Here is a 12,335-nt window from a genome sequence, read left to right as displayed (position 1 = left end):
AAAAAAAAATTAACCTACTAATCTAAATGTTTGCCTTTGTGCAAAAATAATTACATAAAATACAATGCTAGCAATACAGCATTCTACCGATGCAACAGAACCAGAAAGAAAAGAGAAAGAGAAAATAAATGAGGTGGGGGAGGGAGAGATATTTAGAACTAGTGAAATCTGTAGACATTAATAAATAGAAAAGGAGGACTTGTGGCACCTTAGAGACTAACCAATTTATTTGAGCATGAGCTTTCGTGAGCTACAGCTCACTGCATCCGATGAAGTGAGCTGTAGCTCAGGAAAGCTTATGCTCAAATAAGTTGGTTAGTCTCTAAGGTGCCACAAGTCCTCCTTTTCTTTTTGCGAATACAGACTAACACGGCTGTTACTCTGAAACCTGTCATTAATAAATAGTTGTTCTTTAGGAAATAATAGTACCCTCCTGCCTAATCCAAGCTAGATGTATTAAAAACAGCCCAAATCTCCAAGAAATATTAAGAACAAAAAAACACTTTCTATCAGTACCTTAGCCAGCTTAAAGAGGGCGCTCACCAGCTAATGACACAGCATATGTCTTTAAAGTCTTGGCTAGACCAGTTTATTGCTATTAGACATGGACTTAGAACACACTTAATAAATAGTAAAAATTACAAAATGGTCAGAGAAATTTGACCACTGTGTTTCTGTGTCATTATCTTTATAAATCGTCCTGTAAACTGAACAATCTTCATTGTTTTTGCACATTTAGATGTGATTCCTACAGTGGTGACACAGGCTATCTCCACTCAAAGAGCTGCAGTTGTGAGAGAAACGACAACTCACAGCACAGTGACTTGTCAATAGGTCTTACAGGAAGCTTTGCAAGATTGTGTGACAGGCATGAAGATAACCTGTATTAATACTGTACCCATTCAGTCATATGGGGCCTGGTCCAATGCTCATTAAAATCAATGGGAAGATTCCCATTGAAATCAATAGGGGCTGGATCAGGTCCATATATATTTATTTGCATGTATCTGATTCTGCAAGATGTTGAGTGCTTCACGGAGTTGCTGAACACCTTAAACTCGCAGTAAAGTCAATGGGAGTTGAGGACACTCAGCACAAGTGCAGGATCAGGCCCCCCAGTACTATCTATTATGCTTAGTGATTTATTTGTGGGTATCAAGAGTGGAGTGGGAGTGAAGAAAAGAAGAAAATTCTCCTTTTTTATATTCTCCTTGTCTCTGAACATTCAGCAACTTCTCAACCTCGGAGTGTTCCCTCTCTTCTTCCCCCATATATTTGCCAGAAGTTTTCTTTGTCATTGATATTGTTTCTAATAATACAAATAATAATATTTTGCATTTTATAGCAGGTTTCTTCCAAATATCCCAAATCACCTTACAATCATGTATCAAGTTTCTTAATACCCCGATGATATATAGAAACATCATTATCCTCATTTTACAGATAGAGAAATTGAGGCACAGAGACATTAAGGCCCAAATCCTGCAAACTCATATGTAGTTAGACTCATACTTGTGAGTAAAATTAAATACATACGTAAGTGTTCATAGGACTGTGGCTTAAATGACTTGCCTAAAGTCACTCAGCCAGTCAATGGCTGAGCCAGGAAAGGAACTCAGGAGTTCTGGCTCCCATTCCTGTGCAACTAGTATTTGATAAATCTATTGTAATGTACTATATGCCTTGCTCTGCAATTCAGACTTTTGTGTGACTTTCCCCCTGAGGAATTTCACAAATAAATCACTGCATAAATACACTGAAGATATCAGAAAGCTCCTGCAGGTGACCACTGGAATGGGGATGTACAGAACCTTGATTCACTACTTGATTCTACGGGCCCTACAAATCCATCACTGCAGACTCTGAAGAGACATTGAATGCACCTGTCTCCATTGACTGTTCATCTGTATATTGTATAAGTCTAGATGTGTATCATGACACACAGAAATATATAGGAGTATATGTACTGTATGTACATATTCAAAGTATTCATTCTATTTTGCATTACATGCAGTAGAGTGGTTCCAGATGTTCTTTGGATGTATAGTGTTATGGAAACAATTGGATTTTCCATTCACAAATTCCACTTTCATTTTGGGAAGCAGGTGCATTTTTTATTTTCAGGCACCTGCATGTTTCGGGGGAAGAAAGAGAAAGGGCTCTTTAAGACAGTCATAAGGAATTATAAATGTAATGCCACCAACAGTACATTTTAAAATAAATATTAAGTATTTTCACCCTTGACATTCTGGAATGAATAAATTATTTAAGAGAAAATGTGTTAAGACTGAATGCAAGGGTTAAAAGCAAAGGGATAGAGAATGTAGTCAGAGGTGGCCTCACGCTGCTAAGACAGGCCTGTCCATAGCTGGTGATCGCGCTTTTGTGCTTAATATTTTGCGCTAATGGCATATCAAGAGGCAAAAGCAATTGGACACATGCACTGTGGCAACCTTGTTCACTACTTAAGAATAACCTGTCTCCAGATTCCTGAGTACTTTACCATTTTCTGGAAAAAATTATGTTTTACATATATTTTTTTAAGATGCCAAAGGATTGTCTAAGACTTTACAGTGTCTCCCTTAAGACTTTTAAAATGTTAAGATTCAAAAGTTATGAAAAGTTTGGCACATCAGAAGTTCAGCTATACATGTGGAAAAAGTGGAATTCAGAGTTTGTTTAAAAGATGAGCTCTGACACACAGATGCGTACACTTGCGGACTTGTTCTGTTTCACAATATGAAATCTGCAGTTTTTGTTTTCTAAAATAATCCAGAATAAAAACACATTCACAACCTGTAGGCTGGCACAGCATACCTGAGTGAGAATGTATAGCTCCCATCTAAAACAAAAACTTAAACCTTTATCAGCATCCAAATAGGGAAGAAAAAAAAAAAAGACAAGAGACAAAAGGTAAGACTTGTAAGACAGCTATTGATTCATATAAGTTTTCAAGTCCCAATGTCTGATATTTAATATATGTCTTCACTAAATTAAAAAAAAAACAGGTTCATGAAAATTAGGGGAACAATCTGTCTCACACGTTAAGAAACATTTAAGACCATTCTGCTGATGTAACTGTAGGAGCCACACATGCATGCAGGCTCTTTAAGAACTTTTTGTTCAACAAAAAACAAAAAATCAAAAGAGTCAGAGTACTTTAATTCTGCAAACGCTCCTCAGTTGGCACTGACAGCCTCGTGGCCTTCATTTTCACTGCTATAGTCTGATTTGGGATCATCCTCATAGTCCTCGTACATTTCCATCTCATCCTCTCCATTTATCATTTCGTTTCCAGCAAGGCTTCCGCTGTCTGTCTTCATACCATAAGTGCTCTGAATGACAGGGATGCTGGGCTCCGGACTGGCAGAGGTGCTAGAGCAATCAGATGTCATCTGAGGTGATGGTGCGGTAGTTGCCATGGTAATAGCACCAGGATAGACAACACCTGTTCCTGTGGTGATTGGAATCTGAGGCTGCTGTCTGCAAGGAAACACAAGAGTGGAACATGATTGATTACCTTTAGTTTAGATCTGGAGTGGAACCCTACTGTGCATATCAAACAAAATTAAAGTACATGGTTTCTACAGAACATATTGGTGTATGCCTTTGAGTTCCAGATTCTGATCCTGCAAGGTGAGGAGTGCCCTTTGCTCCTGTCAAGTGCAACTAGAGATAAAGCTGCTCGGCAACTGGCAGTATCAGACCTTTGATGCATTCAGGTATTGGGTGGTTTAACATAAAATAGACTGCAAAATGTTGCTAAATTTTCTAGCACGTAAGACTTTGTCAAAGCTGGCTTCTGCAGCTTAAAACCTGGCCATTCAAATGTCTCACTGTAGTCCCAGCCTTGCAGTCATATATAGGAGAGCTGGTCAAATAATTTATTGTGAATAATATTCACTGTGCTGAGCACTGGAGGAGACCATGAGTTCTAGTGTAAGTTCTTCAATGGACTACTGTGGATAGTACTACACCCTTCACAGACCTTATTACTGAGTAACAAAGTAATTGAGACTTAATTGAAAGTCAGTGAGACTTAGGCTCCTAAGTACTTATGTCACAATGGGCCTTAGGCTCCTCAGGCACTTAAGCACTTTAGAAATTTTACCCATAGTCCTTAAATTCATGATCACTTAGTATTTGTTCTTCAGAACCTCTCTCTCATTCAGTGCACAGGACAGACAGTCAATAAGGATTGCTAAATTTCAGCCTGCTGCTTACTACCCATCCCTATGTCTGTCCTTATTCGCTTGCCTGTCCTGATCAGTGATTAAGGGCAAGAGTGCAAAAACTGTCATTTGTGAGTTCGTCTCATTCACTCATTGACATGAGATTACAATCATGCTAAACATCACACCGCTGAGCTACCAGGAGATCAAACTACTCCAAGTTCAGGAACCATGGGAGCCAGTGAAATCATAACATTCCATATAGAACATATCACTATGGGATTTTGTTCTGAAAGTGACTCTCCCCGCCACTCCCCTCAGTCTTTACCTAACCCAAGCCTGAATGTCAGAAAAGAAGAGAAAAGAAAAGAAAAAATGAGAGATTGAGAGGAAGTGAAGATAGCAACATCTTGATTTGGTTAAATTATAATATATGAGCAGAGAATTTTCGTTTCTTAAGGCTTTGCACAATATGCTTTTGTGACAGAAAAATTCACATGGACACAAAATGTGTCTCTTTCCCTCATTCCACTTCATTACAAACTACTTTCACTATACTGCCAATACATTTTGGGACAAATTCTGCCGCTGGATGTATGCACAGCTTCCAATGAAATTCACAGGAGTGCCCTTGTGAACATGTGAAGATAGAATTCAGTTATTTGCCATCTTTTTATGGTGAAGCCTCCTCTCTCAGTCTAAGACATAGGCCTCCAGTTCAGAACAAAACTTAAATGGAGTTTTGGAGACGAGAATGTTACTCCCCTTGCTAGTAAAGCCTCTGGAGCACCCATCAAATACCAGTTTTAGAAGAATGGTGCTGCTGATGAACAGTTCACAATAAATAAGTTATTCAGTGTGTTTAGTCACTTTTTTTATGTTTGCAAATTGTCTACAAACAGACCCAGATTTTCACTAATTTGTCCCCTATTTGAAATCATTTGATAAATGTTTTGAGCAAACATTTTTCAGCCTATGGGTTTTTTTTTGTTTGTTTTTTTTTTGCTAATGATTGGCTGCTAGTATTGTTTCAAGTGTTTCAACTTTAACAATTCAATATTCCAACTGTGGGACGGGCTACTTAAGTCACATGGTACAATTTCTGTTCCCTGATTGATTGATTTAAGCTTTACAAATTACTTCTGCGACAAGCCCAAGATTCCCTCTTCACAATCATTCAGACAAAAAAAACAGTCACCTGAAAATTTGTTTGCCAAAAACAAATAAATAAGTGGGTCCACTGATGGTCATAGCACCGTTATTTTTAGAACTCACCAAGATGTCCATGTGTAATTTTCTCATACTATTCACCCAGTTCTAATGCCGCCATTAACCTTTTTTCCTGATATTTCTTTTAATATCATTAATATATTGACAAAAAAACCTTTTGAAGAACTTCACAGTATTAACTCTGAAAGCTCTTCTGAGAAAAGCAGTGCTTTTTATATAGCAACATCAGTGGGGCTTACCCTTCCAATATATAAGCCATTTAGAAACCAATATTTTCAATGTGCGTTATGTGTGTTGCAGTAGTGCCCACAGGTCCCAGTCAGGAACGGTTTCCCACAATTGTGTGTGCTGTGTGCTAGATCTGTTTTCAAGAAAGCACAAAGTGAAGAAATTCCAGAGGGCATTTGTGTGTGACCCTTGACTGTCTAATCCCTAGAAAAACCATATTTTTTTTCATAAGTGGGCAACTGGTTACTAATGGCCAAGATATGAGAACTGACAGTGAAAACAGTGCTCTTGACTGCAGACTGTTCTGTGCTATCCCTTTCTTTGCAGCATTAGAGAAAGATTAGCATTTTCCCTTCTACCATAAGGGGGGAAAAAAATCAGAAGGAGCCATGGAGTGGCATGACAAGAAAGGCAGTGCAGAAGTGCTGCGCGTTGTAGGTAATCTGGGACACTGCTGGGCTTATTTTTTAAGCCATTTATTAAAGGTTAGCAACTCTCTCTCGCATGTCTGCATTTCAATGGGAGGAGAGGGGAGGTATTTTTGCAATAGCATTACATCTCTTCAACACTTTTTAAGGTAAGAAAAAGTGCAGGTTACCTGGGGATAGCGAGGATGAATCTGCAGTGTTGGTATTTTACTCTAGGCATCATCTCTCATGCATGCCAAGTTGTAGCATGAACACAAGTAGTATAACAAATCTGCATAACTGATTTGTGTAACAGGAAAGTAGGTCACACCTTTGGGGCTTAATGAATCCCTCTCAAGAATGCACTTCACTATTCTTCCTCTAGTGAAGTGTAAAAAAGCACACACATGGTGAATGTGCTTACTGACTGGAGTGGGTCAAAACCAATCGATTGTCTGAAGACCTAGACGTGTATTTAATCAGAAATGGGGGAGGGGGTATTTCCACATAGATCATCCTGTGCAGTAAAAAAGATATAAAATAATTCTGGCAAAATCCTGGATCCATTAAAATCAATGGTAGCTTGTGGAGTCATGATTTCTCCCAAAAACTTTCTAAGATTTCAAAATAAAGGATGGATAGGTACTGGATATTAATTATTTCAGGTGAAGTAAAAAAGCAAAAATGAAAAAAACTGAGCTATGTCCAGAGTTAAATGCAAAGGCCCAATTCCAAAAACACTTAAGCATGTGCTTAGTTTTAAGTACATGTTTAAGTCCCATTGACTTCAACAAAACTTAAGTAAATGCTTTACATGAAGGATGTGCTTAAGTGCTTTGCTGAATTGGGACCTAAATGCCCATTTATCTAATCAAACATGTAAACTATTTTTTTCCCTTTTGTGTAATTCTCTTGGTACTTTCTTTTACATTGGTGCATCTGAGAAAGGACTTTGTCATTTTCTAGGAAATAAGATTATTCAGGGGAGAAAAAGGGGTTCATTTAAACTTGCATTCTGTATGCTCTGAATTGATTGATTAGTTGTGGTGTCTAGCATATATTTCAGGTCTTAACTTCATTTTACATTTTTGATTTGCAGTTTACATTAAAAACATTTGTATTTAAAAGTATTTGTTGTCATATTAAATTCTAGATCCTCTAGTCTAGCCAAGCTGTACTAAGCAGAGGACCATAGGCAAAACATATTTTTACATCACCTCTAAGCCTCCCTGATTCTGCTTCACCCCCTGGTTTAAGTTCTTAGTTGCACCCAGCTTGAATGCCCACCAAAGGGCCTTTCCGGAAGCCAGAGATCACCAGAGCACAACAGCGTTCGTGCCTTAGCGGTTACGAGAAGCAGTGGTGTAGAGCTGGCTACACCGGCTCTATACCACTGGTGGACTCTCTTATGCCAGGGAAATCGTCAGAGGGCCAATTAAGCCAGTTCTATAGACCCTTTGCTCTGCTAGTGTTGCAAAGGGGCTGTATTGGGGTCAAGGATCTGGCCCGATATAATTAGACAAGTACTGTAAAGAGCAGGCAACATGAAATTTCTCATATAAACTGACCTGTTGGCAATTTAGTGGTATTAAAATTATTAGGATTTTCCTGGAGCACATTCCATTTTTTGACTTTTGCAAAACTAACTAAACATTTAAATTGGCAAAGCACCATTGTTTGCTGATCCCTTCAGAACTATTTTCTGACAGCTCTTTAAATGACTGAAGCTAAATTGGTTGCATTAGGGAAAATGCTTATGTGCTACACACCCTGAAACTTACTTCCCCGTAAGGAATAAAATAACAGTAAATCTCACAAAAGCATCCATTGTGTACTTAATTTTAGCTCTTGCTATAGTGGTATAATATTACAGGCTTATTCAAAACAGTAGTCTACCAACATTCAGAATACACACGTATACAGTAGTTACAAATACTGCAAAGGCTTTATTTATAAACATCTCATCGTGGCAAGACTCAAGAAAATTAACGCTCACATTACTTTGCAGATTAATGTATAGAATACATACTTCTATGTAAAGGGTATCAGACTATGAAAATGACTAGGAATTGAATTATTTTTGTGAGAAAAGGTAACAAAATACGCTGTTCTAAGTTGAAATCTCTGAGTCTATGGCATTCCACATGAACATTTACTTAAGGATTATGAAAAAATGAATTGTTGAAGATAAACTGTAAATCACTTGAAGCTGCTTTAATGCTTAGCTTTCACAGAAGGGCTGAAAAGTTCTCATTCAAAGCTTCCCGTAAACAACTGTATCATTACAACTAAAATATTATAAAACATTACCTGGCTGTTTACAGGTTGAATTTCCGCTTTTTTTTTAATTAAATTGTATGTGTTAGTGCATTAAGTTTGAATTATCCTGCCTGATAGTATTCCTCATTTGGGGCAAAATTCACGAATGTATAGTTCCATCACAGGTATAGACACTACTTAAGTCCCACTTAAGTCTTTATAATACTGCTTAATTTGTATGTAAATGATGCATAGACCTTGTGCTGGTCTATTGCATAGATAATAAATATCACCCCTACGGTACAATCTCGCTCTCTGGAGAAATCTCTCATTGAACTTCCCAGGAATTTGCCTAAGTAAGTGGTGCAGAATCTGGCCATTAGTCAGTTTAGTTTTTTGTTCAAAATACTGCTATTTCACATAACAGTTTCTGAGGAAGCATTAACTTAAATTAGTGATGTGTGTCTTACTCTTGATTACTACAGTATTCCACTTACTATATGCTTTTAGAACCAGTGCATGCAGATCTACATTTCAGAAGCCATAGTAACAAAAAGTTTGTTGTCATAGTAGAAATGGAGACAATTTTGCTTTTGAAGGGAATCTGAGCAAACGCCACCCATACACATGACACAATCATTACCCCAGTAACTAAAGGCTCAGTCAGGGGGAGTTGACAGGGCTCAGTACCCTTCAGGTGCTAATGGTGGTAGAAGAATTGAACAGAATAGAGAAAAGCAGAAGCAGACGACAATAACACCAACATCTAAACACCACAAATATGTGACTGTATGAAATGCCATGAAGTTTTAATTCCCATGAATTAAATAGGTCTTTCTACCTCCCATCTTCATACACCCTCTATTTATTTCTGCATACTGTGACTATATTTTTGCACATATTATAACAGATTAAACATATGATATGCAATTTAATCCACGTGTTTAAATAAATAAATTAAAAAGAACAGAATTTCTAACTCAAGAACTTTACTGAGAAATCCAAACAGACATCATTTTTTTTCATGTATAGAACTTCAGGGGACTACAACCACATCAGAAACCTGGTGAGATGCTGGAAATGTCCAAACTTGAGTAACTGGAGGAAAGGGAATAGGCACTTTACAAATACATGAATGCCCACAAATACACCACTGAACATGGAAACTCGGAGCACTTTGCCCACTGAAAACTCTCTTTACTGGATCTAAAACAACACTCAGGAAAACACATCAGAACCCCTCACTAGAAGAAACTAGGATTATAAAACCTGAGTTTTGTTTTTTCTCCCAGAAAAAAAAAATCAAACAACCCTGTGGGGTTTGAGGATTTCATTTGGGTCTTCTCATTTTATTTTTGTCTTTTCTGTTCTATTCCATTTTGAAGGATTTAGGTAAACAGAAAATACATTTGAAAGATTTTTGCTCTTAGAAACATTAGGCTCTGATTTCATTCTGAAGTAGAGCTAGTTGGGAATTTTTCAACAAAACTCTTTTTTCCACCAAAAATGCCAGTTTGTTTAACCTGAAACAATTTGTGAAACAGGGTATTTCACTGCATCTCCTGACTTGAAAAGTTTTTGAAAAAAAAAGAGTCTCAGTTGTTGCAATGAAGTATTTTGATATTTTTAAACAAAAAACAATGTTTTTCTGGTTCAATATGACTTTTTGTTTGTAAATTTAAGCTAATTCAACTGAAAAAAGATTTAAAAATCTAAAAGGTCTCAATCAAAACAACACATTTCAATGAACCCAAACCAAACATTTCTTTGATTTTTTGGTTCACGAAAATTTGAGATTTAAACTTTTTGTCCTGCTTGGGGTTGATAAAAATTTTCAAAGTCTTGAAAATATTTGCAAGATGGCAAAACTATTTCCCAACAAACTCTGCTCTGAAGATTGAGCTATAATTTGAATATAAATCTGCATTTGTGAACGTGGTTGTGCACTGTTTGTTACATTAAAATGGTGCCAAACTGTGGCATATTTGAGGGGTTTTGGCCCACAAAGTTGTTTAGTTGAAACATCATAATAGGCTGGATGTTGACAGAGCAAATAAGTAGGTGAAAGTAGGGTAAGCCTAACTAGTTAGTTGACTGGAGACTCTATTGTTGTGGCGCAGTATTTTACTTTAATTGGAAGCATTTGTTTTGAACAATATATAAACTTTTTCTATTTAAGAAATAAATATACTTACCAAGTGAATCATATAGTATGAGTTTTGTGTTTCATTTCAAAAAAAATTTTCTCCAGTTTCTCACTTGGTGTTTTCAGTGGGTTTTGGTTTGTTTATTTATTTGTTTGTTTTTCTGGGAAAAAAAACAGTGGGGGGTTTTTGGGGCGGGGAGGGGGGACGACAACTGTGGAAGGTCAAACAACCACAAAAGAAACCCTGTAAAAACAAATTCAGAAGAACCACACACATTCTAGGTCTCCTCAACTCCCAAATGTAAATACAGATGGAACAAAGAAATGAATCCTTTGTCACCTTTGACTAATCCATGTAATGCGTTTTCATATTCTCTCATGTTTCCAACCAAGGGCCTGATTCCCTCTTACACTAACGTTTCTTTATACATCTTTAGCTGTGTAAAGGGATCTTAAAGTGGTTGTAAATTACATTCAAATCATATCAATATAAATGTAATTTACACTCACTTTAAGGCCTCTTTATTCTGCCAGAGGGGTGTTAAGAGGTCATAGTGTAAATTAGAAGAATCAGGACTCATGTATTTAGAAAAATGATTAAATTCCCATGTTGCCTCTCATGATTCTTTGTGATATATCACAAGGAGACATTAAAGTTAACTTGGGTCATTGGGTTCATGGGGAATAGTTTTTAGTGTTTTTGAAAAACAGCCATTGTGTCATTCACTTTTCTACAAGAACAGAATAATTCTCAATCCTGACCTCCTTATTTTACCTGCTCCTCTGATCCCTACAATGTTGCAACTTAATTATGCTTTGAATTAGCAATTGATTCTCCCGTTGTCTTTTCTCTCACTGTCATGCTATTGTTCCTTTATTTAATTTACCCACATTGCTGCTTTTGGACCTTGAAAATTTATTGTATTGATATGATTTGACTGTTAATCTGCCTTGGAAGAGGTGGATTAGAATTTCACTCCTTTGAACTGAATGTAATTTGTGATATGCTATATCAATTCAGATGTGTATCTGTACAATTTCTGTAACAGCTTATTAATAAACAACTAATAGTGCAGAGTAAGCTAACAGCATCATATTACAGACTCAGAAGTTATATTATCTCTTCATATTTCAAAATACGAAAATAGTTCTAGTGACTGATTTAACAAAAAGTCAACATTGTTGCAGGCTGTACCAAGAAATAATTGACTGCAACAGGGAGTTCTACATCCCCAAAATCAGGACACATAACTGATGTCAAGGTCAATTATCTGGTAGTAAAGCACACAACAAAAGGAGATTATTATGATTAGAGAAATGAGCAGAACATTGTGAATTTGGAAGGGCTGGCAGGGGAGATAGCTTTTAGGCTCTTTTTAAACTACCAGAAATATCGCACCCTGGCGCAGAGCATCACAAATTAATTCAGAAGCGAATGGAAGAGATAAATCAGTTCTGATGCAATTGTTTCAGTGGGCTTTCTATCCTGAATCTGGACAATTGGCATACCACTGCATCCTGTTCAAAATACCTTCCACTGTATTTATATCACAAAGTTTGATTAAAACTGTAGTGGGATTTTATTTTTTTTTTTAGTGCCATACATTCTGAACTGGAAACCTGGCTGATCTATCCCTAGACTTTAAGTCCTTTCTCGCAACACATTTCTTCAAGGAATATTGTATACCACAATAATACATAACCAAAAAAATATTAGGTGCCTTCAAGATGTGCGCATCATTCCCCCAAGCTTCTGCAGAATCGTACTATCTTCTCCCTACTCCTCCCATCCCTAAATCTCTTATTTTCTTCAACCTTGTCTTCTCTAGCACACCTTTTCTACTTTTTCCTGTTGTTCCTGTCTTAATTCTGGGACTGATCCTGGAAACCATC

At 37.0% G+C, this 12,335-nt stretch overlaps 1 protein-coding gene across 32 annotated transcripts in view; it reads right to left on the bottom strand.

Moving 5' to 3' along the window:
• Positions 1-360: 360 nt before the first annotated feature.
• The window catches only part of SOX6 (SRY-box transcription factor 6), a 445,473-nt gene continuing 433,498 nt past the window's right edge, over positions 361-12,335 (bottom strand). For all 32 annotated transcript variants that reach the window (XM_073347430.2, XM_073347425.2, XM_073347409.2 and 29 more), the window contains one exon: positions 361-3,483. In XM_073347430.2, the coding sequence (XP_073203531.2) occupies positions 3,180-3,483 (304 nt within the window). In that variant the 3' untranslated portion in view covers positions 361-3,179. The remainder of the gene's footprint in view (positions 3,484-12,335) is intronic.

The sequence above is a fragment of the Lepidochelys kempii genome, chromosome 6 (genome assembly GCF_965140285.1).
Source record: "Lepidochelys kempii isolate rLepKem1 chromosome 6, rLepKem1.hap1, whole genome shotgun sequence".
Taxonomy (NCBI): Eukaryota; Metazoa; Chordata; order Testudines; family Cheloniidae; genus Lepidochelys; species Lepidochelys kempii.
Note: the sequence above shows the minus strand (reverse complement) of the source record. Positions and strands in the feature narration are given on the sequence as shown.